The sequence below is a fragment of the Staurois parvus genome, unplaced genomic scaffold, assembly GCF_062004578.1.
Source record: "Staurois parvus isolate SC_StPar_1 unplaced genomic scaffold, SC_StPar_1.0 ptg000262l, whole genome shotgun sequence".
NCBI classification, from domain to species: Eukaryota; Metazoa; Chordata; class Amphibia; order Anura; family Ranidae; genus Staurois; species Staurois parvus.
This window is the reverse complement of record NW_028318058.1, coordinates 8,946,898-8,970,899: the sequence shown is the minus strand read 5'-3', so window position 1 is coordinate 8,970,899 and position 24,002 is coordinate 8,946,898. Positions and strand designations below refer to the sequence as shown.

Genomic DNA, 24,002 nt, shown 5'->3' with positions numbered 1-24,002 from the left:
TTTTTCTGCCTCCTTGTAAAGTTTTTCATTAGCTCCTGACCCCCCCCCCCCCCCCTTCTTCCATTTTTTTTTTTTTTGAACAAGCAGTGGAAATTCGTTGCAGTCGTGTGCACTCTAAAAACCCCAGTCTATAGTCCATCTTGGGAGCAAGCAAGCGGGTGGCTACATTTGTACAGACAGTGGTGCCATGGAGAACAAAAGCAGTCACCCTCTAACACGACGTCTAATAAAGAAAAAAAAAAAAAAAGAATTTGGAGATTTGGAGGAGCAGAAAGCAACAGAAGCTAGTTTTTTGTGCGAGTTAAAAAAACATACATGCTTTAATAGGATTTTGTTAAACTAGGGTTTAGCGTCACTTTAACCACTTCATCGCGAACGTCAGAGGGAGAGCAATAATTTAAGTTCAAGACTTCCTATGTAACCCTAAACTGGTAATCTGTAAAGGCTTTAAAGCGTCGCCCATGGAGATTTTGAAATACTGTAGTTCGGTGCCATTCCAAGGGCATACGCAATATAAAAGACATGTTAGGCATCTGTTTGTGGCGTAACATCATCTTCGGAGATTCCAAGTAATTTTCTAGCAAAAAAATACTGATTTTTATATGTAGGAGAGAAATTTCAGAATTGGCCCGGTGGAGCGCAGGTTAATATAGAAGAAAGTTTGCAACAAAGACAGTACAAAAACATACACACACGTAACTCACTGGGCTGTTTTATGAATAAGGCTGTAGACCGCATCCCACCATGATCCCTGTTTGTCTGTAAAAAGCTGCTTGCAGATCGGCATAGGTAAGCAACGAGGCTGATAGCAGTCATTTGATGAATAATTATTTTGCAACTGAAGGTGGCTTGTGTAGATAACTGCTAGTAAAAATACCTAAAAGCAAAGAAAAACTGTTAGCAGTTTTCTATGGTTTAACGGGTCAAAGTTTCATTCCTCAATGAGTAACATATCCAAATAATATCTGGCCTGGCTATAGAAGAATGACTTTACTTTGGGCTCCCCAACAGCTGACATTTCCACTACAGAACCATTTACATGTTTTATTCCAACTCTGAATACATAAACATAGCATGTAAAGACTCTTAGAAGCATCTACATGGGCATTTTAGACACCTAAATAGGTATATTTATATATGTAGCTTCATATAGCCATGGTAAAAACAAAAAAACAAACAAACCAGTATTTCCTCAACATCAGGATTTTAAGCAAAAGAGTCTTGAGCATTACCAAAAGGTAAACACATCACGACATGTGCATGCAAACAAGCTTACACTGCATTGTTCTGCACTTAAAGCAGAACTACACTGCATCTGATAACCACAAATCCAAAAACACTATATAATTCATTCTTAATATTCAAAGCAAACTTTCCAGTCCATCCATGTCTCCATGCTTTATTTTGTCAAGAAATCACTACGAAAAACACCCCCTAGTATTTCTAGCTGTGGCCATCTTAAGTAAGGGTAGATGATTCATGCAGCATTTACTTCCTGGAACCAGTCTGCCCTTAGCTCAGGCATGCAGGCAGGAGGGTGTGCTTGGCTAAGAAAATACCCCCTCCCCTGAAGACTCCTGGGATGCATGACATCATTTGCCTACGCCTGGAAACCAGTAGGTAATTGAAGAAATATAAAAAAAAAAAGTTTAGGTGAATGATATACTTTATTTACTAATGCTAGCAGCATAAGGATTAAAAATAGTCAATGTTCATTGAGAGAGTGAAGTTTTGCTTTAAAATAAAGGACTAACTGATTATACACAGTGTTGTGCCAGTTTAATTTCCTTCCTCCTGCCTTCCTCTTCTCATGTGGCTGTTCTGCCTTAAAAGGATAAGTTCACCATTTGGCCAAAAATAATAAATGCACATTTTTTTGCAGGTATAAAAATGTGCATTTATTATTTTTGTCTACAGGAGCCTGGAAAGCATTGCACCAGTGATCAGTAGATCGCTGTCGCTGATGCCATGCATTTCTCCTGCAGACCTGTCAGAATATCTGCTTGTCGTATGGGATGTACAGCCAAGCAGATATTCTGACAGGAAGCTTGAATGAACTACCACGGAGCTCCACAGTGCTGTGGTAGTTCACTGAAAACTACAAGCCTACAGCCACTAAGGCTGTTGGGACTTGCAGTTCATTCATTCACGGAAGTCCATGTCAAATCTGACAGATAGTATATGTCAGAGGGAGGGGGGGCGGCGGCGGGTGCAGATGCAGCTAAGGGAATATGTTACATGTTCCACCCTAAAAACGGTTCATGTTCTCAAAGGGGAACTTATCCTTTATCGTAAACTTTTTCTGAGAGACATGGGGGCTGCAGTTATCAGTTTTCTTCCTTCTAACTAGGTTTAAAAGCAGAGGAAGGGCCTAAGCTCTTTTAGAACTACATCTGTGGGTCACAAATCCTGCACCCCTGAAACCCATATTCAGCCAACAGCGGGCTTTGCCTGACCAGCAGCTAGCTCAGCCTGTCAGCACGCTGTTGAAAACCTGAGCCAGCCACTCCCGCTCCTCCCTAGCCCAGGACACCGGTGAGCACTAGAGGGGCAGATCAAAGAGCTGGTGACTAGCAGTGGCAATCAGCGGTCTTTAATCACTCAGTTTTAAGTCTTAGAAGAGTCAGGGGACTGACGCTGCATTCACCTAGGGCAGTATGATGGGTTTATTTTTTTCTTCTTTAAATCCCATAATTCTCTTTTAAGGACCACTAACATAGAGCTACTATGCTTGTCATGAATTGTGTAACTTCCTAACCTGCATGCTTGTTTCTAGTAAAAGACACAAAGTATTGAAGCCATAGACCGTAAGGAGGACAGTAGCAGTAATAGAAGCCGTTGTCTCTCTGAAAAACCTCTCTTTAAAAATCTTTATCAAACACAGATTGATCAAATCTGAAATCAATTAGCATTCAAAAACAGGAAACATACCTCCAGATCAAGAATACATATAGATTCTGGATTGTTGGATTCAAGCTTTGAAGTTTCCTGAGGTACCCGAGGGAAAAGCTGCTTAAGCCACTTACGAAGGTTTGGCAGTGAAAACATGAAGTGCCACTGCAGACCAAGCCAGGTTAAGTGCTGCAATTCTCCATTGTGCATACGAATGGCACCTAGGAAAAAAAAAAAAAAAATAGTCAACATTTACATTTCAAGGAATAGCAACTGAATTCCAGAGATGTGTAATGCATTTCTCAATTTTATTTAAAGTGGTTCTAAAGACTCAAGTTTTTTTTTTTTTCTTACCTTCATGCATTTGCATCTTAGGTAAAAAGGACAGATGAGGCAGAAACAGAAGCTTGTCATGCTGGAGCAGGAAACCGGAAAAAGCAGCCAATTCTGAAACTTTGCAAGTTGAAGTTATGGCAATTAGCAAAATAACCGTCCAAGTCATAAAGACTAAAGGAATATCCCAGATGAGTTCAAATGGAGGTTTCTCCAATACAGAAATTATGAAGTTGAGAACCCACGGAGTCTTATCCGGTGGATGTATATGGTGGATAGGTGGATATAATGTGTTTTATACCTTGCACAAAGGGTTGCACCAAAAAGAGCATGAGGTAATCTATTTCTGAAAAAAAAAAGCCACCAAGGCTGAAATTTGACCTCTGATCATACATAAGGCCAGTCACAAATCAATACCAGACTAGATAAATGCTAGGATGCAGCCAACAACATACTGAAAACCCTGAGTCTGACTTGTAAGTCAATAAGACTTGCAAGTGAGTTTGTAAATCTTCTTGGAAGATTCCTTCCTAGTCTTCAGCAGGGTAAAAATGACCGAATCAGGAGACTCCCCTGTACTTTAGGACCCTGGCTTCATCAACCATGCTATAAAAGCCAGTGACTCTATACAAGGATGGAAAATCAGACCTTGCGACAGTAGGTTGGGTTGTTCCAGAAGGATTGACAAGTTCACAATTTCAGAGTATCAAGGTCTCCTGGTCAAGGCCACAGCAATCAGAATCGCCAGAATTCCTTCTACTTGAATCCTGGGAAGCAGATGAGGTAGAAGCCTTAATGACAGTAAGGTATATATTAGGGAGAACCAGTTCCACAGTGTCACTAGAACATCCAATGCAAATGCTTGAGCATCTCTGATTCTGGAGACAAACCTGCCCACCTTGACACTGAACCTGTATGCCAAAGAATCCACATCTGGGGTTCACCACCAGCGGCATGGTGCCTTAAATACCTCTAGGTGAAGAGCCCACTACTCTGAAGACAGTTAACTGCTGAAGAAGAAACTCATCGTCAATTTCTCACGCTTGGGATCGGGAACAACATGAGAACATGGAGCTCCATTAAAGATGGATGAGATCTACCTCTGGGACGCCAGACTTCTGGATCCACCTTGATTTATGTACACCACAGCTGTGGCATTGCCAAAATTAACCCTTATAGGGAAGCCCTTTAGCTGACCAATGTACCAGGGCAGGTGATTTACCCTCAAAGGTAAGATTGTTGATAAGCAACCTGTTCCCTGGACTGAAAGGCCAAGTTCCCTGGACTGAAAGACAGTTCAAAACTCGACCCCAGTCCACAAAGCAGGCATCCATCATAAAGACCAACCATGCTAGAGTGAGAAACAATTTTCCTATTTCCAGGATTTATGGGGAGATCCACCAGTACAGAGATGATCTCACGCTGGGGAGTAAAAGCATCTGGGAATCAAAGACTGCATCCTCTTGTCTCATGCCACCAAGATATTTCATTGAAACAGCCTGGAATGAACCTGTGCAAACGGTACCACCATAAAGGAGGCAACCATATTTCAGGTTTGAAGCAACGAGCATTGATGCAACAGAAGCAAGTTGTCCAGATATCCAATAAATGGAGACACCCAGGTACACAAGAGCCACAGAACCAGAGCCAGGACCTTGGTGAATACTCTAGCAGCAGTAGACAGGCCAAAAAGCAGGGGCAGAATCTGGAAGTGGTGGTCCTCATCCACAAACAACAGAAACCTTTAATATGGAAAGATAATAACTGATGCCAAGAAATCTCCCTGTTGGAGAGAGGCCACCACAGATGGCACAGATGCATTTGAAACTTCTGCACCTGTAGAAACTTGACTCTTGAGGTTCAAGATAGGATGAACATCACCATTCAGTTTTGAAAATGTGAAGAGGTTTGAGCAGAGACCATGAAACCTTTCACCTCTTTGAGGTAACAACTCCTTAAGACAATTGATCAAACGCTTGCAAAAGAGATTCAAAGAAAAATTTAAAAATATGAAGTGCAGAGGGGGGAAGGCTCTGAAATTCCAGCTTGTAGCCACACGCCACTACGCTGTGCACTATCTTCTGTTGCCACAGCTCCACGGATGGCTGTAAACATCCCCCCACCTGATCGAGTGTGAAGAGAACTTGTTCCTTGGCTTAGAGGAATTTGAAGTCCATGGCTTCTTGTATAACTAGGACTGGCTTTTTGGGCTTGGAGCCTGAGGCCTGAGATTGGCAAAAAGAACACTTTCTGAAAGGAGGAGCAGTCGGTTTTTGAACCATAGGCTTTTCCTTCCTTTTCAGCGACAACAGAGTCTTCTTACGCAGTCACCATTTGGATGTAATCATCCAAACACTCCAGGTTTTGGCTCTATTCAGTCTCTTCCTCTCTCTCGTCATTAATGAAGCCCAGTCAGATACATGTCAAAAGCTGAAATTGCTGATGCCCACCAGCACAAAATGAGGCCTTGAATAAAGCCTCCAGATGTTTGTCCAAGGCATCCCTAAATGGAGAGGACCATTTCCACTGGAATCCACCAAAGGCATACTAAATTTCATAGTAAACACATTCCCAATGGAGGACTGCTGAGTGAACCTTTTCGTCAGAATGAGCATCTTGTCAGGATGAGTCTAGTAAGAATACAAAACATCCTTTAAAAGGAGGATATACAGGGAAGGTTTGAGATTGTGGCAGACACACAATCCAAATCCTGTAACCTTTGGAGTGGAGAACTCGGAAAGAGGCAGCTTCAAACTGGTCCGAATAACAACTTATGCAAGAAAACAGGCAAAGGCCTTTGGGTCTTAGGTAAACCCTGACCCTGGGATTCCTTCAGGAGTCGAATCCTCTGATGAGAGTTTTGCTGTGCCTCCATCTACCAGTGCATTCTGGTCTTCTTAAAACTCACCCTCAACTAAATCATCTGCCGTTAATGTGGAGGGAGGGGAGGGGGAATGCTTCCACTTGGAACCAAGGCGGTCCAACCCAGAAAGCATTGCAGAAAGCTGGTGCTGTAAACCAGCTATGGCAGATGGGGATTCCTCCTTTGACACAAAAATACTGGAGAAAGGTGTCCCTAAAGTACTGGAAGTACCAGATAGGTGGAGAGTGTCTGATCCACAAAGAACACTATGACCACCAGGGAATACGCTGTATGGGGGAGCTGCATCCAAGTTCCTCCATACCTGAGAAAGGTATTCATGACAGCTCACTCATACATCCTCTCTGTGCCGGTGAGACATAGCTTGCTGGCAGTGTAAGGGACACTGACTAAACACCAGAGAGCTGGTTTCCCTAGGAGATTAGACCCCTTTAAATCTGCCAGTGCCCCAGTACAACAATAAAGAAATGTTGCGTGGTCCCTATTTAAACTTGCTGCAAACAGTCCCAAAAGCAACACTCTGCTGCAACCTGCAGTCCCAGAGAATGTTTTAGTGCTATTGCCAAATTCATACAGGGACCTAACTTTGAATCTAGAAGTAGAAAGCAATAGTGAAAAGGCCGAAGTTTCACCTCTGCTACATCTGCTAATTTGTCAACTGAATAAGCTGCCCATTAGCTCTCAAGTTTAGTCTGATTAACCGCTTCCTGACGATCACCTCCTGGCCCTTTAAACATTCTAAAAGCAAGGAGGGCATTTGGGTAACGTGACCACTGATCAGCTGTCATATGATTGGAAAGCTCCCAAATGCAAGTATCTATCGGGAGCTTACCGATCACCGCCAGCTACTGCGCAGGGAGTGCACTCTCATAACAGTAAGAGGTTTACACAGGGCTGCATATATGAGATGATGGAAAAGTTTAAAAGGATAACATTACCTTTCATAACATGTTACACCCATATTCAGGGTGTAACATGTTATGAAACCACCGCCCCGCCTCCTCCCGCACCCCCCGCTTGGACAGCTAGTGAGGGATCCTCTCTCCCCCGTTAATTGTCAAAATTTTAAAAAGATGCAGCCATGTAGGCACCACCCACCTGGCCACGTCTCTCATTCACAGTCCTCTGTGAATGAGAAACTACAAGTCCCAACAGCCTTAGACAGATTAGAGTCCTCAATGAACTACCATAGCGCTGTGGAGTGCCATGGTAGTTCATTGAATCTTTCCGTCAGTGTATCTGCTTGCCTGTACATTCTGACAGATCTGCAGGAGACCTGCAAGAGATCAGTAGATCGCTGGTGCAATGCATTACAGGCTCCTGCAACAAAAAAAATAATAATAAATACACATTTACCTGCCGTTTTGTGGCTCTATTCAAACAGAATACAATTGATCCAACAGTCATAATTGTATTCTGAATGGACAGACAGAAAAAGCCATTTAGTCCACTTGCACACAGCTGTTTAGCATTTTAATATACCCAGGAGGGAAAGGTATAGCGTTCAGCACCACTATGGCAGTCTGTTTATGGCAGGCTGCGCCTGGATGAGTCTGAACACTGTACCGAGTGGTACCCGTGTTTAGAGCCCAATGAACTTCGGAATGATCCCACAGACCACAGGTACCACTCGGTACAGCATTCAGCCCTATTCAACCACAGCCTGCCATAGACTAGCAGGCTGCAGCAGCAGGATTGGATGCTGCATCTGTCTCTCTTGCGGTTTCTGTAACACCAGGAGGGATGCACTGCAGCTCGACAGCGCCATCTGCATGGGGCCCCAATTTGACTATCCCCTTAAGAGTGGAAATATGTTATGAAACCTTACCATGGTCATATCGATGTAGTTCGTTCAGATCTGGGATCTGACAGCTTATGTTGCTTATGTCATCTGTACCCAGAAAAGATGCATCCATTGACAGATCATTTTCAAACAACATTTGCAGCAAACTACTTTGACCTTTTACGTTCGCAAAAGTCTCGATGACATCTTTGAGAAAATTGTCCTTGCCGTGGCTTAGACTCAAGAGCAAGTGTCCTGTTGAAGTAAAATATAAGAAAGTTGTTGTGACTATACGGTCTTAAATATGTTAGCAATTTACAAGTTCCCAAATAAGATAAATGACAAAAGTTTGAAACAAAGTGTTCTAAACTACATAATATATATAGCTTACAGAAAAGTCAATTGAGTTCCACAGCTGGAATACTTGCATTTTTTCTGAGCACCATGATGTGTGGTAAAGGTGTGGGGGGCAAGATGTGTGCATAAGTGCTGAGGAAAATCAATCATTAAATCTGTGTATACCCAGATCACTTCCATCACTGCAACTTATCCCCAAAAAGCACACATAGCTACAGCAGCCTCTCTCAACCAGGGTGCCTTGGCAAAATATCTAGAAAATTGCCCAAAATTTGTATAAAAGCCAGCGATGGAAAAAGCCTGCCTTATAGTTACACAAAGCCACAGGTTTTCATTATGCACCATTACAACCTTCTAGTGTCAGCATCCTGACAACTAATGACATCATTTGAGAAGGAGGATGTCAGCTGCCTGCACAGCATCCTAGTTTGACCCTCCCCTGCCCTTCTCCATCAGTGCTGGGGTCACATAGCTTTTCACATTTTAGAATGCGGTGCTCTTTTAAAATTATGGACAGTTTGGAGGCACCCCATTTTAGAAAGAAAAATAAAAGGAGCCAAGCAAAGACATGTTACCAAAAATCTATCTAGATTACCTGATTGGCTTTGTCGATCACACGCCAGACCTTCAAGAATATTTTGTGAATTCTCATCTCTTTTAACTTGTTTATTCCATGGCACCTAAAAACATATGCTTTAAAAAGTAAATATGCTTATCCGAAAGCAGAGCAGAGGTATCAGACGCAATTATCTTCCTGAGGTCTTACATTGTGGCTAAAATAATATAAGGCATCTGGTGGATTGGAAGATGGGATTTTTGGTTTACCAGTAAAATGCTTTTCTTGAAGTACACTGCTCAAAAAAATTAAAATACTTTCAAACCACATCAGATCTCAATGGGGAAAAATATCATGCTGGATATCTACACTGATATGGACTGGGTAATGTGTTAGGAACGTAAGGATGTCCCATCGTTTGATGGAAATAAAAATTATCAACCTACAGAGGACTGAATTCAAAGACACCCCGAAAATCAAAATGAAAAAATGATGCAGTAGGCTAGTCCGTTTTGCTGAAATTTCAATGCAGCAACTCAGAATGGCACACAGTAATTTCTATGGACCCCACATGCTTGTAGGCATGCCTGACAACATCAGGCATGCTCCTAATGAGACGACGGATAGTGTCCTGGGGAACTTCCTCCCAGCTCTGAACCAGGGCATCACTGTGCTCCTGCAGTCTGAGGTGCAACCTGACGGCGTCTGATGGACTGAAACATGATATCCCAGAGGTGTCCAACTGCATTTAGGTCAGGCGAGTGTGGTGGTCATTCAATGGTATCAATTCCTTCAAGCTCCAGGAACTGCCTGGATACTCTCACCAAATGAGGCCGGGCATTATCGCGCACTAGGAGGAAGCCAGGATGCACTGCACTATAGCATAGGGACAATGGGTCCAGGGGTTTCATCCCGATATCTAATGGCAGTCAGGGTGCCATTGTCTAGCCTGTAGAGATCTGTGCGTTACTCCATGCACATGCCTCCACAGACCATCACTGACATCATCAAAACAGTCATGCTGAACGATGTTACAGGCAACATGACGTTCTCCATGGCCTTTCCAGACCCTTTCACGTCTGACGTGCTCAGAGTGAACCTGCTCTCATCTGTGAAAATCACAGGGCACCAGTGATGGACCTGCCAATTCTGGTGTTCAATGGCAAATGCCAATCAAGCTCTATGGTGCCGGGCAGTGAGCACAGGGCCCACTAGAGGATGTTGGGCTTTTAGGCCACCCTCATGAAGTCTGTTTCTGATTGCTTGTTCAGACATTCACACTAGTGGCCTTCTGCAGGTCATTTTGTAGGGCTCTGGCAGTGCTCATCCAGGAGAGCTGGACAGGGTCATAACTGCCTGTCTCCTGGAATCTCCTCCATGCTCTTGAGACTGTGCTGGGAGACACAGCAAACCTCCTGGCAATGGCACGTATTGATGTACCATCCTAGAGGAGTTGGCGTGCCTGTGCAACCTCTGTAGGGTCCAGGTATCGCCTCATGCTACCAGTAGTGACACTGACCCTAGCCAAATGAAAAAACTAGTGAAAACCAGTCAGAAAACATGAGCAGGGAAAAAAATATCAGTGGCCTCCACCTGTAAAACCATTCCTGTTTTGGGGGTCTCATTGTTGCCAATATAGTGCACCTGTTAATTTCATTACCACCACAAAGCAGCTGAAACTGATTAACAACCCCCCTGCTACTTAACTGACCAGATCAAATTTCCCAGGAGTTTGATTTGATGCTATACTCTGATTAAAAAATGTTCCTTTCATTTTTTTTGAGCAGTGTATATCACACAGGGCATCTTCATATCCATTTAGGATAGGGTTATGCTGCCATCTTAAAGTGACTGGCAGGATTTCCAGCTTAGGCTCAATTTTGTAGCAAAGAGCAGCAAAAGAACAGGGGTGTTATCACGGTGTCCTGTGATGTATTCCAAAAAAAGGATTTTAAAGCATTTATACACAACTCATACTGGTTTGCCTAGAAGAACCTTTTGAAAATGAAGACAACTAAAATTACATAAGCAAAATAATGCTCATGTAATTGTCCATGTTATTCTTCCGCCATTTACATAATTTTATTAAACTGGGGAGAATTGGTCCCATGGTATCACCAAGGCATCTATCACAGATGTTCAAGGGTCTCTAATACTTGACACAAATCTGCCTAGTTTGGTACAGAACCTAGATGCTAGGAGATCCACATCAGTTGCCCCCCACCTCAGGCAGAGTGCCTTGGAACATTTGAGTGAACGTTCCATTCCCATAGATTCAGCCATTGATGGCTGAGGAAATAAACCTGTTAGTTTTCCATGCTGGAAAATGAATAGCCTGAACAGCAGGGCTACAAACTGATGGTGCTAATCCTCCAACACAAACCACTGAACAATTTGGCAAGGCTGTGACCTTCAGAGACACAATTACCCTCAGCTGGGAATCCCTACCCTGGACCTGTAGGGCACAGCTGCAGACTACCAGGCAATATATACAGTAATTACAGTCCTGTTGCACAGGATCCAGCGCCAAACGGCAATATTAAAGGCTGTACCCAAGCATCGATTGCAAGGTCCTTGTACTATTCCCTTATGGCCATAAGCTGTAGGACAGATGTGGATAAAGCCACTCTCCTGTTTCCAACAAGAAATTGAGAGAGAAAAAACCCCCAAAAAACTAGACAAAAGGTAGTTGTGCAGAGACTGCACAGACACAACCATCACCTAAGGACACTAGCAAAAAAACAAAAAAAAAAAACAACGGAGGATGTGCTGAGCTAGGAGGATTACACCTGGGATGGGGATCATGCCTTGTGTGTCTATTCACCTGAAGGTGGCAACATAACCATATCACAAAAATAAGATGCTCTGTGTCCTGTGATACGCAATAAAGAAAAATTGGTGAATAGTGTTTTTTTATGTTGTGATTATATATTGTTACAGGTACTTTTATAGCACCGTCAATTTACACAGCACATTACCAATTCACAACAGTCCTTCTCCTCAAGGAGCTTACAATCTAAGGTCCCTAACTTATATTCAAACACATACAAGGGTCAATTTAGAAAGGAGCAAATGACCTACTAACATGCACATATAGTTGCAATGTTTAATATTAAATACCTGGAAAGCAAGAAGATAACAGAGTGCAGCTGGTTCTAATGATGCCTTCCACTGAACTTCATTGTGCTGAGCCATTTTCAGTAACTGAGTTCCAGTATGCATGTAGTAGTGACCTCGTATTTCAGCGAATGTAACTGACAAGTCGTCTGTGCCATCTGCATGGGGCTTCAGTGACCAGAGTGCTTGATCAAAACTGATAGAGAACAACATTTTATAAAACTTTTCATGGTCTTGTGTATCCAGTTCACTGCACAAATGCTAGAATTCAATGGGGTTTGAGTCAACCTTTAACCATTTCAGCCTCTGTGACACAGAACGGCTGTGCCCAATCACACACAGAGTTGTGTGTGTGATAACTAAACACAGAACTCTGTGTACAGGGAACAGCGGTCTGGCCATTTGTTCTCCTTGCTAAACAGCCATACAGTAAAGTCAAAGCAGCACATATAAACACAACACATAGTTGGGCACACAGTCAACCCTTTGATAACCCCTACATGTTAACCCCTTCCCAGCCAGTGGTACAGTGACTTTGTACAGTATTAGCACTGATCATGTCAATGTCAGCTGTTCAGTTATTGTACCTCCCAGCCAGCATCAGCTAGAGCCAGACTGCCTGCTACACTATCACATTCCCACTATAAGCTGCTGATCACTGCCATTACTAGTACAGCGTCATAGCTGCGTAAATTTCAGTATATATACACACTCACCATAGTTTGTAGATGCCGTATCGCAAACCAATATATGCATAGAGATTTTATTTATATTTGAATTTATTAGCAAAGACACGTAGCAGATTACATTTTGATCTAAACAATTATAAAAAATCTTTTTTTTTATTGAACATGTTTTATAACAAAGTTGAATTTTTTTTTTTTTTTTTTTTAAAGTTCAACTTTTGTTTATATTGCAAAAAATAAAAAACCCAGTGTTGATCAAACACCAAAGGAAAGCTCTATTTGTGTGAAAAAAAACTTAAATTTTATTTGCATACAGTGTTGCATGACCTCGCAATTGCCAATTAAAGTAGTGCAGTGCTGAATAGCATTTTTTTTTTTTTTAAATGCTTTGTCAAGAAAAAGGTAAAACCTTCCAGAGCTCAAGTGGTTCATGTAAAAGCGATTCTAGTGACTAAATTAGCGGCTGGATTTCTTTTACAGGCTGCTAAGGGGGTCTCCCGTCTCCCCCAGCTCTCCCGTCTAACCGGGTAACCCGGGACAGAAGCCAGCAGTTCTGCTGGTTTGCCATAGAGATGATCGAGGACTGGAATGTCCCCAATAATCTCTATGGTCTAAGAAACCAGAAGCAACAAGTATTTTGTCACTTCCGGTTTTGCCAGGATGCAAACAAGCCATTACTGACTTGTAAAAGCATCTGATCAAACCGATCTTGGTTTGATCAGATGCTTTTAAAGGACAGAGGAGATATCTGGGGTCTAATAGACCCCTGATAACTCAGTAAAGAGAACCTGTCACTGTCTATGTTATCACAAGGGATGTTGTTCATCCCATGTTAGCAATTGAAGGGATTTAAAAAAAAAAAAAAATTAAAGATACAGCATTAAAATAAAATTTAAAAATGTTTTTAAAATTTTGCATTTATTTAAGCACCCCCTTCTCACCACACTCATCCGCAAAGGCAAACGCATGCATCAGTCCTGCATGCACATGTAGACTGCGATCGCACCACACGTGAGATATCACTGCAAATGTCAGATTTAGTGCTGTCACTGGTATCCCCCCATCTTGAATTGATTTTGAAAGGTTCCGCTAAATTAACCTGTGTAGATGAACCAATGTCACCATCCTGGTCTCGGAGGTATTTTTGAACTGTTTCTATGGCTAATTGTCCTACATTTTATGGAGTCGATTCACCTTATTGGGGGCTTCTTGGTTTGCTTATCTGTGACTCCATTTTTTCCCCTCACACTTTGTATCCTATTTCGCTGTGTCTAGATCTCGAAGTCTCTAGACATGTCACACATTACCTATCAATGGGGATATGCATACTACTCTTATAGCAACAGTACTACTATGTTGTCATTTTTACTTTTGCTTATTCAGCACCATTTGACACCTTACCATGAAGAAGATCCTATCCCTAAACATCAATGGCTTGAATTGTAACCACAAACTACATCTGGCACTTTGGGAGTTTAGGCAATCTGGAGCTGCCGTGATATTAGCACAGGAGACTCATCTTGATATAAGAAGCACGCTTACATTTGCATCCCGTTATTATTCTCACATTTACCAAGTCTCAAATAGGAGGAAGCAGGCAGAAGTTGCCATACTTATTACATTAGGCTGTTTGTGCTCGTGGATTCAGTCATAGACCCCAGAGGACATTTTCTTTTCCTAAGGAGTGCATGGTCGACCCATGACATAACCCTATGTAACTTGTATGCCAACGTCAACCAAACTTCCTTTCTCTCGCGCCTATTGCCTATTCTGTGTGGAACACAAGTACCTGGTGATGGGGGGATTACAATTTACTATTCTCAATAGTGATGGACAGGCTTGCTCTGAATACTAGGACTCCACACACTCACACTTCTAAAAGTTCCCAACTCTTTCACCAACTTACCAGACGGCAATCTCTTTTCAGTGCATGGCGTGTCTTACACCCAGAAGATAGACAATTTACACATTGCTCTCATCCACATCTCTGCATTTATGCATTGATTTTTTTTTTCTAACCCAACGCTATGGACACTTAAAGCAGCTACATTCTGCCTATATCTTGGTCAGACCATGCCCCTATATTGCTGACTCGCTACCATATTGAAAACTTGTCATTTGCAGTTTAATGACTTCTTTTGTTAAATCAGACCCTTTTAATTTGGTTTTTGAACATGTAGTTTTTTAACAAACAAGTGCACAACATGAGCGCATCACACTATACACAATACAAAGACAATGGGCATATAGTGATTAAACAACAATCAGTAAATACACCGTATGGATATATATCCGATAATAATAAGCCCATTAAACCAGCACAGATTGACCCAATTCAGTTTCTCCTTCCTATTCTATCTAGCTGCACTTATCTTTCCCACAAACTAGTAAAATTCCAGCTGTTATATATCTTACAATTAAAGCGGAACTCCACCCAAAAGGGGAAGTTCCGCTTTAAGGACTGCTCCCCAATAAGAATTGGCACCTTTGGGAGGCAGGGGGAAGCGGGTACCCGAATTTGACAGGTACCCGCTCCCACTTCCGGTCCGATCGCCTAGCGGAAGGTGTCCTCCCTCCCTCCCTGTAGTCTTTTGGGACATGTGACAGATCCCAGAAGACTACAGGACCATTCATGAAGCGCAGCGCTACTCACGCATGCCCAGTGGGTAGCTGGCTGTGAAGCCGCAAGCTATCTCAGCCGGGTGCCCACACTGAAGATTCCGGCCTCCTGGAATACAGGACGGCCGGTGAAACGGGCTGCGGAGGACACACCGCGGGAGAGGTAAGTGGATGTTTTTTTTAAAAGTCAGCAGCTACAGTTTTTTTTAGCAGCCGACTTATTTTTTGACATTTTTTGAGTGGAACTCCGCTTTAAGGGCCTCACGCGTTTATAGAGGAAACAATCTATTTGCTATCATATGGAGCAAAGCCAAACCGAGTGTTGCCAGCCAGGGACCCCATATAATTTAAAATTTTCTAACACAGTTTCTGTACTGAAATAATAGTTTTTCTCCGGAGATTACATTGTTAACCTGAATTTTCCACTCTGTTAAGAATGGAGGGCTGGGCGATATCCATTTGTGTGCTATCAATTTCCCTGCTATATAGAGTAACCTAGTGACAGAAGGCATCAGCTCAGTGGGTACAATAGACTCAGCAAGCATATTTTATGTTCTGCAGACGAGGTAACTTGATAAATGGAGGATATGATAAAGACAATATCTTGCCAATATCTATGAAGTTTCGGACATCTCCATAGCATATGAATAAGATCCGCTGGACCTCTGTCACATCTAGGACACAAATCTGTGTCTCCGATTCCATCCATATAATTTAACCGGAGTATGATAAACCCTATGAAGTATAAAAAGCTAAAATTTCTTAATAGGCCTGATGCAGTCGCTCTTAAGTCGCTCCCTAACCGTAAGGCCCCTGGGCCAGATGGTCTTCCCAATAAATATTACAAGACCTTTCTCCCCATCTTTCTACATAAAAGCCCTATTCCTCTGAATATTCAGCGTTCCTTCATCATTTTAAAGTGAGTTCCACTCACACTGTAAAAAAATAAGTCAGCAGCTACAAAAACTGTAGCTGCTGACTTTTAAACAACAGCCACTCATCTATCCCACGGTATCCTCCCCGTAGCCCATTTCACCGGCCATCCTGTGTTCCAGGCGCAGGCATCTTCACTGTGGGCACCCGGCTGTGACAGCTTGCAGCTTCACAGCTGGGTGCCCACTGTGCATGCACGAGTAGAACTGCGCATCCTGAATGGCCCTGCGTTCTTCCGAGAACTGTTACGTGTCACAGAAGACTACGGGGAGGGAGGGTAGAAGGACACCTTCTACTTCCGATCGCCTAGGCGATTGCAGCGGAAGTAGGGGCGGGTACCTGTCAATTTCGGTTACCCGCTCCCCAAAGGTGCCAATCCTTAATGGGGAGCTGGGGACCAGTCTTTAAAGCAGAACTTCGCTTTAATACCCAACCAGACAAGGACCACCCTCTTTGCACCAACTACAGGCCAATAGCCTTATTGAAATCAGCTTTAAAAATATTCACCAAGTTACCTTCTACACATTTGAATGAGGTTCTCCCTGCACTAATGCACAAAGATCAAGTGGGCTTCGTCCCATTCCACCAGGGGGCGATAAAACCAGACGCGTGATTGACTTAGCCAAAAGAGATAAAAACCTTGCTCTTCTGCTTAGACGCTGAAAAGGCATTTGATCATCCAAGTTCGCCCTTCCTTTTTGAAACCTTTACTCATGTAGGCCTCAAGGGTCCTGTTCTGAGGGCAATCCAGCACCTTTATACTTGCCCAACTACACAAGTTAAAACACCTTATGTACCCCCGTTCTCGTTTACGAATGAGACACGACATGGATGCCCCCTTTCCCCTCTGTTACTGGGTATGGAATTTAAAATCTTCCTTTTCGTGTACGGTATTCTTTTAACCTTAACCTCGCACTTCTCTCCCCAACCTGCATAAAGAGTTATACATATATGGGTTGATGTCTGGCTATAAAAATTAATTCATCCAAATCAGAGGCTCTCCCTTTAACCTCCCTGGCGGTATGATCATGTCAGGAATTTTGTGCTGAAAGCGGTACCATTTTTTTGCATGGAAATATGTAGTTTTTAATTGTAGGCTGTAATTTTTAGGAATAACTCACTGAAATCTTTCCGAAAAAGAGTCTATTAAACATTCCGGATATGATAAAACTTGAAACACGAAATCATAAATTATAATTTAATAAATAATCATAAAAAATAATAATATAATAATAATAAATTTAGCGCAATAATATAATCAAACCAAAAACACTGAAATTTGAAATACAGAGGCAAATTCGCACATCGCTGAGCAAAGTCGCAAAATCGTTCTCAGCGTCTGATGACGAATTTCCCCACAAATCATTATCACTCAATTCTGCAAGTGGTTCTGATTTACTATCGCTGTTCTAAAACCGCTTTTGACGTAAAGGGACCCTTTTTGGCCGCCATGGACTTTTCTAAGTTTCCAGGCAGAAAGAACAGTCAAAATGCAGGCAGGGCACAGGACAAAGCAGTAGGGACAAAATGTATGTAAAATGCAGTGAAACAGCAATGACAGCAAAAATGTCATTTTTTAAAAATTTCAAATTTCCCGCCGGTTCCGCCGCCCGAACGTTCCGACGTCACGGGGACCGGAACACGGAAGCCAGATGCCGGCATCCGCCGGAGGAGATGGACGGGGACGCTGCAGGGGACCCATCGTGGGAGCGAAGGACAAGGTAAGTGCTGCAGGGACCCCCAGAGAACGCTGCATGGTAAGCCCGAGTGTAGCTCGGGGTTACCGTTCTTGGTATAGAAATTCTACCCCGAGCTACACTCGGGAACACCGCCAAGGAGGTTAAATATCCCTCATTCAGACATCCAACATCTGTCATCCACTTTTCCTTACTCATGGGGGTCCTCTTCGATTAAATACCTTGGAAGACTTGCCAATTCTCTTGGATAGGTTGCATTATGAATATACTCCCCCAAGCTTCTACAGGTGAAACTCAAAACATTAGCATATTGTGCAAAAGTTCATTTATTTCAGTAATGCAACTTAAAAGGTGAAACTAATATATGAGAGAGACTCATTACATGCAAAGCAAGATAGTTCAAGCTGTGATTTGTCATTATTGTGAGGATTATGGCTTACAGCTCATGAAAACCCCAAATCCACAATCTCAGAAAATTAGAATATTGTGAAAAGGTGCAATATTCTAGGCTCAAAGTGTCCCACTCTAATCAGCTAATTAAGCCATAACACCTGCAAAGGGTTCCTGAGCCTTTAAATGGTCTCTCAGTCTGGTTCAGTAGGAATCACAATCATGGGAAAAACTGCTGACCTGACAGTTGTGCAGAAAACCATCATTGACACCCTCCATAAGGAGGGAAAGCCTCAAAAGGTAATTGCAAAAGAAGTTGGATGTTCCCAAAGTGCTGTATCAAAGCACATTAATCTAAAGTTATGTGGAAGAAAAAGGTGCACAAGCAGCAGGGATGACCGCAGCCTGGAGAGGATTGTCAGGGAAAGGCCATTCAAAAGTGTTGGGGACTTTCACAAGGAGTGGACTGAGGCTGGAGTCTGTGCATCAAGAGCCACAACACATAGACGGATCCTGGACATGGGCTTCAAATGTCATATTCCTCTTGTCAAGCCGCTCCTGAACAACAAACAACGTCAGAAGCGTCTTTCCTGGGCTAAAGACAAACAGACCTGGTCTGTTGCTCAGTGGTCCAAAGTCCTCTTTTCTGATGAGAGCAACTTTTGCATCTCATTTGGAAACCAAGGACCCAGAGTATGGAGGAAGAATGGAGAGGCACACACTGCAAGATGCTTGAAGTCCAGTGTGAAGTTTCCACAGTCTGTGTTGATTTGGGGAGCCATGTCATCTGCTGGTGTTGGTGCACTGTGCTTCATTAAGTCCAGGGTCAATGCAGCCTTCAACCAGGAGATTTTGGAGCACTTCATACTTCTTTCCGCAGACTAGCTTTATGGGGATGCTGACTTCATTTTCCAGCAGGACTTGGCACCTGCCTACACTGCCAAAAGCACCAAAACCTGGTTCAATGACCGTGGGATTACTGTGCTTGATTGGCCAGCAAACTCGCCTGACCTGAACCCCATAGAGCATCTATGGGGCATTGCCAAGAGAAAGATGAGAGACATGAGACCGAACAATGCAGAAGAGCTGAAGGCTGCTATTGAAGCATCCTGGTCTTCCATAACACCTCAGCGGTGCAACAGGCTGATAGCTTCCATGCCACGCCGCACTGAGGCAGTAATTGCTGCAAAAGGGGCCCAAACCAAGTACTGAGTACATATGCATGCTTATACTTTTCAGAGGTCCGATATTGTTCTATGTACAATCCTTGTTTTATTGATTGCATGTAATATTCTAATTTTATGAGATTGTGGATTTGGGGTTTTCATGAGCTGTAAGCCATAATCACAATTATGACATATCACAGCTTGAACTATCTTGCTTTGCATGTAATGAGTCTATCTCATATATTAGTTTCACCTTTTAAGTGGCATTACTGAAATAAATGAACTTTTGCATGATATTCTAATTTTTCGAGTTTCACCTGTATATTCATTTCAAACATTGCCAATCCCTGTCCCCCCTTCTCATCTCTGGAAATTACAGGAAGATCTTTTTGGACTTTGTATGGGTCTACAAAAGACATCAGGTTGCGCGATCTGTATTGCTCCCTTCACGAACTGATGGAGGTTTGGGATTTTCAAGCTTACTGACCTACTACCACGCAGCACAGATGAGAGCCATTGCCTCATTATTATTATCATACAGGGTTTATATAGCGCCAACAGTTTGCACAGCGTTTTACAAAATGAAGGTAGACATTAGTTACAATACAATTTGGTGCAAGAGGAAACAGAGGGCCCTGCTCGTTAGAGCTTACAATCTAGCCTCATGGTCCATTTTGTTCACTTATAACAGGTGGATGGAGGTGGAAAAACTTTTTTTTGGTCCCCATTCATCCAAAACCTTTTGTGGAGTGCGAATGTATCAGTGCCCCGATAGACTTCTGTGCACCATGTCCTTCCTCCATAATTTATGTAACATGCTAAAGCGTGGTTACACTTTGACATCTAATGCTTTCCTGCTAAACCTCTTTTCTCTGTAATCTCGAAGTGCCAGATAGTCGGTCTACTTTAATGACACCCCCTGATTACGAGGGCAACTATTTCAATTCCGACAGCTAGTAGACCCCGTTACCTGGAAATTGCTTTCCTTCAAGCAATTACAAACTAGACATGATTTATCTACAGCTAGTTATGGTTATTTCCGGATAAGATATTATACGCTCTCCGCAATCCACACATTGCAGTTTTCCAAAACTTCACCCTTTGAAAGATTACTTGCAGAAGACCCCTTTTAGAAAAGCCTAATCTCAGACGCCTATAAGCTGTTAAATACCTACCCCTTCCAAACACTAGGTAAACATACATGCTCAAGTGGGAAAACATCCTAGGGGACGAGATTACCTTTGAAACCCGTTAAGTTATCTGGTCCCAAACCGCCAAAAGCTCTATGTCTAAACTCTACAAAGAAAATCTTTATAAAATTACTCTATTTCTGGTATCTCACCCCAGAACTTTTGCACACCATACATCCTACGGCCAGTGACCTTTGCTTGTGCTGCAATAGTGGTAAAGGCTGCCTTATTCACATTTACTGGAGTTGTCCTCGGATTGTACCCTATTGGAGAGCAGTTCACCAAACAATACAATGATCATTTGACTCCACTTCTCCTTTTACCCCTAAATTATTTTTGCTGGGTCTGCCATCTCAAAATCTCTCCAAACCCTATAAAAGAAAGCTTCTGAAGGCATATACTTACACCTCCCTCTCAGGAGGTTCTAAGTCATTTCCAAGCAAAAAATGCTTATTTTTATTTTGTAGGAGAGAAGTGTCAGAATAGGCTTGGGTCTACAGTGGTCAACCACTTAAAGGGCAGCTCAGATGGAAAATGGGCACTTGGCATGTGCTTCTAAAAGGTCAAAGTTTTTTTTTTTTGTTTTTTGTTTTAAAGAGTAGAGGAGCAAAGGTGGTTTAAACTGCTGAACTTTTGTTGATTTATGCCTTTAAACCTTGTTATGCAGTCTTAGAGAGCTAGGAGATCCTGTGTAACTTAAGGTGGGTATCATGGCAGCAAATAGAGTAAATGATGAAGGCCTTCTGAAATCTTCTAAGTGTCAATAAAAGCCATTTTTAATCCAACTCTTACTTGAGAAGTAACTTTATCCACAGAAAGTCAGGTACACCCTCTAATGGCCATCTGTATATATGAATGTACAGTTCACATCCTTACTAAGTGAACAATGGCATAAAATAAATCACCTAGATAACTGCCAGCTCATACATCTCCCCTAACACAAGACAAAAGTTGGGGACACTGCAAAACATCTTAGAATCCAACTTCAGGGGAGCCATGCCATGTGATTTTTTTTAATGGCAAGATACACGCTGGGTGTCCAATGCACTCCTGTACCTTGAAGGATGGGTGGGGTCCCTCAGGTCCACCTATCCATTAAATAAATGTGCCTCTACTACGGGGGCTCTCAAAATTTGTAGCGTTAGGTACTGCAGAATATCGGAGTGCTGGGACGAGGCTCTGCAGCTTACGCATGTATTTGTAAATGTGTACTAACTAAACACTTGTTTTTAACGCATATTGTTAGATAGCTTAATTCGGTTTGTTTGCAGGCTGGTTGGCAAGTTGAGCTGGGAATTTTTCTCTTTTGTTGTTTGACATGCGTCACCCTTCCACGTGCTGTGAAGGCCAGTTATAGACTGGGGCAGCGTCCATTTTTTGTAAGTCTAATGAAATGCAGTTCTAATGGGTAGAGCCATTACCTGTTCTAACAAATGTTAGTAAATCCTTGGCACAAACAAAACAAGTAAACGAAGATTTAAAAAAAAAAAAAAGAAGGTACCTTTTAAGTGCTAGCATGCTTTCTTTTACATCTCTGGTAGAAAGCGTTACAAGGACAAGGTCTGAAAGTGCAAGCAACAGTTCCTTGTTAATTGTTCTCCAGTTGCTTTTAGCTGAAGCTGTGTGAGAGGACAAATATTCCTGTAACACAAAACACATATAAACCAGCTTAAAAAGAGAAGTGGCATTGATACACCATCCTATTACTGCCATCCTGCTTTCCAAAGTCATAAGCTGATGATACCAATTTCAGAAGCTATTCATCCACTGTTCCTAACCCAAACCTGGGTTTTGCCTATTGACAAAGAAAGATGCTTTAAAGTGATTCGAAAGGAAAGTTTTTATGTTTTTTATAACATGGTTTACTTATCTGCTCTGTGCAATTGTTTTGCACAGAGCAGCACCAATCACATGGTTTCTGGGTCCCCCACCGGCGGTCCAGGCTCCTTCCCCCCTGCTGACTCCCACAATGAACCCTGTGTGCCCATTCTCACACAGAGCGTGGGTCAGCCCCACCCCCTGTTCTCTCCTCAATGGCTCACTGATGCGATTGACAGCAACAAGAGCCAATGGATCCTGCAGCTGTGAGAGCCAAATCAGGAGAGCTATTATTCTCATGCACATTACTGTACCAAGATAGGGCTCAGATAAGTAAATGGGCTGGGGTTGGGCACGGGGAGCTAAGATTACAAAAAAAAAAAAAAAAAAAACACTTGAGCCTTTAGAACCACTTTAAAGATTCTCCAACACATACCCCTGTTTCCACTACCCTTTGCTGCATACAGCTGCTAGGACAGCAATGGGCAAACTACGGCCCGGCGGACCTTTTAATCCAGCCCGTGGAGCGTGATGCTGTCAGGATGTGTGTAGGCGGGGCAGCATGACGAACGTGAGGGGAGCTAGGCTCCTCTCACAGTCCGCCCTGAAGACCGGAACGGCGCGGGAACACGGCGAGAGGAACGCGCGGAGCAAAGGTAAGTGAATGAATTACTATGGGGGATGAATTACTATATGGGGGATGAATTACTATATGGGGGACGAATTACTATATGGGGGATTAATTACTATGCTTACTATGGGGGAATATTACTATACTTACTATGGATGACACATACACATCATTCATCTACTCTTGGTCCGGCCCCCGGGTCCTATATATGAACCCATTGCGGCCCTCAAGTCAAAAAGTTTGCCCACCCCTGTGCTAGGAGCAAAGAAATATCCAGAAGAACAGTCCTCAGCTTTGTGGTAGCAATGACGTGTGATTTTGAGATTTCCTCTGAGGAGGGCTTCTGGGTAGGCATGGTGGTGTTTGGGTGCAGCGCTTGTGACAAGAGTTACAGTGATACTAGAGGCTTTTATTTTTTTCCCTAAAATTAAAAAAAAGGTTTATATCTACCTCCTCTGCACAAGGATATTGCACAGAGTGGCCATTACTTGTTCTTCTGGGGTGCCCCTCCAGTTCTCTCTGCTTCGCTTCTCCATGAGCCCCCATAAAAAGCTGCATGCTATGGGGGCACACGTGGGTACAATACCGAGCTGACTGTGTGTGTCCATAGACAAACACAACACAGCTTTCTTAAGCAACCCTGCTCCTTCCTCACTAGATTTAAGTGACAGCAGCAGGAGCCAGGAGTCCCGTGGGAGCAATGAGAGGGACCATAGCTGCTGCAAGTTGTGCAGCAGCAATGTATTTGGGGGAAACTCGGCAGCAATTGTTCTGCTAATCTGTCTTGCCTTGTTAGCAAAAGTCTGGCAAATAAACATGGCAGCAATTACTGGCTGCAAGAAAGTAGTGAGACCCTTTCCATGAACACCATTTCACATTGTTTCTGGGTCCCCCATTGGTGGTCCAGGCTCCTCCCCCCTGCTGACTCCCACAATGCACTGTGAGTGTTCTCT

The 24,002-nt window shown here is 42.9% G+C and overlaps 1 protein-coding gene across 1 annotated transcript in view; it reads right to left on the bottom strand.

Moving 5' to 3' along the window:
- LOC149459387 (E3 SUMO-protein ligase RanBP2-like) overlaps window positions 1-24,002 on the bottom strand; it is a gene marked incomplete at its 3' end in the record, with an annotated part of 153,268 nt that overhangs the window by 109,034 nt on the left and 20,232 nt on the right. The window contains exons 6-11 of the mRNA XM_089681224.1: window positions 22,102-22,241; window positions 11,923-12,115; window positions 8,842-8,926; window positions 7,935-8,144; window positions 2,932-3,113; window positions 705-877 (exon numbers count right to left, since the gene is read on the bottom strand). Coding sequence (XP_089537350.1) covers window positions 705-877; window positions 2,932-3,113; window positions 7,935-8,144; window positions 8,842-8,926; window positions 11,923-12,115; window positions 22,102-22,241 — 983 coding nt within the window. The remainder of the gene's footprint in view (window positions 1-704; window positions 878-2,931; window positions 3,114-7,934; window positions 8,145-8,841; window positions 8,927-11,922; window positions 12,116-22,101; window positions 22,242-24,002) is intronic.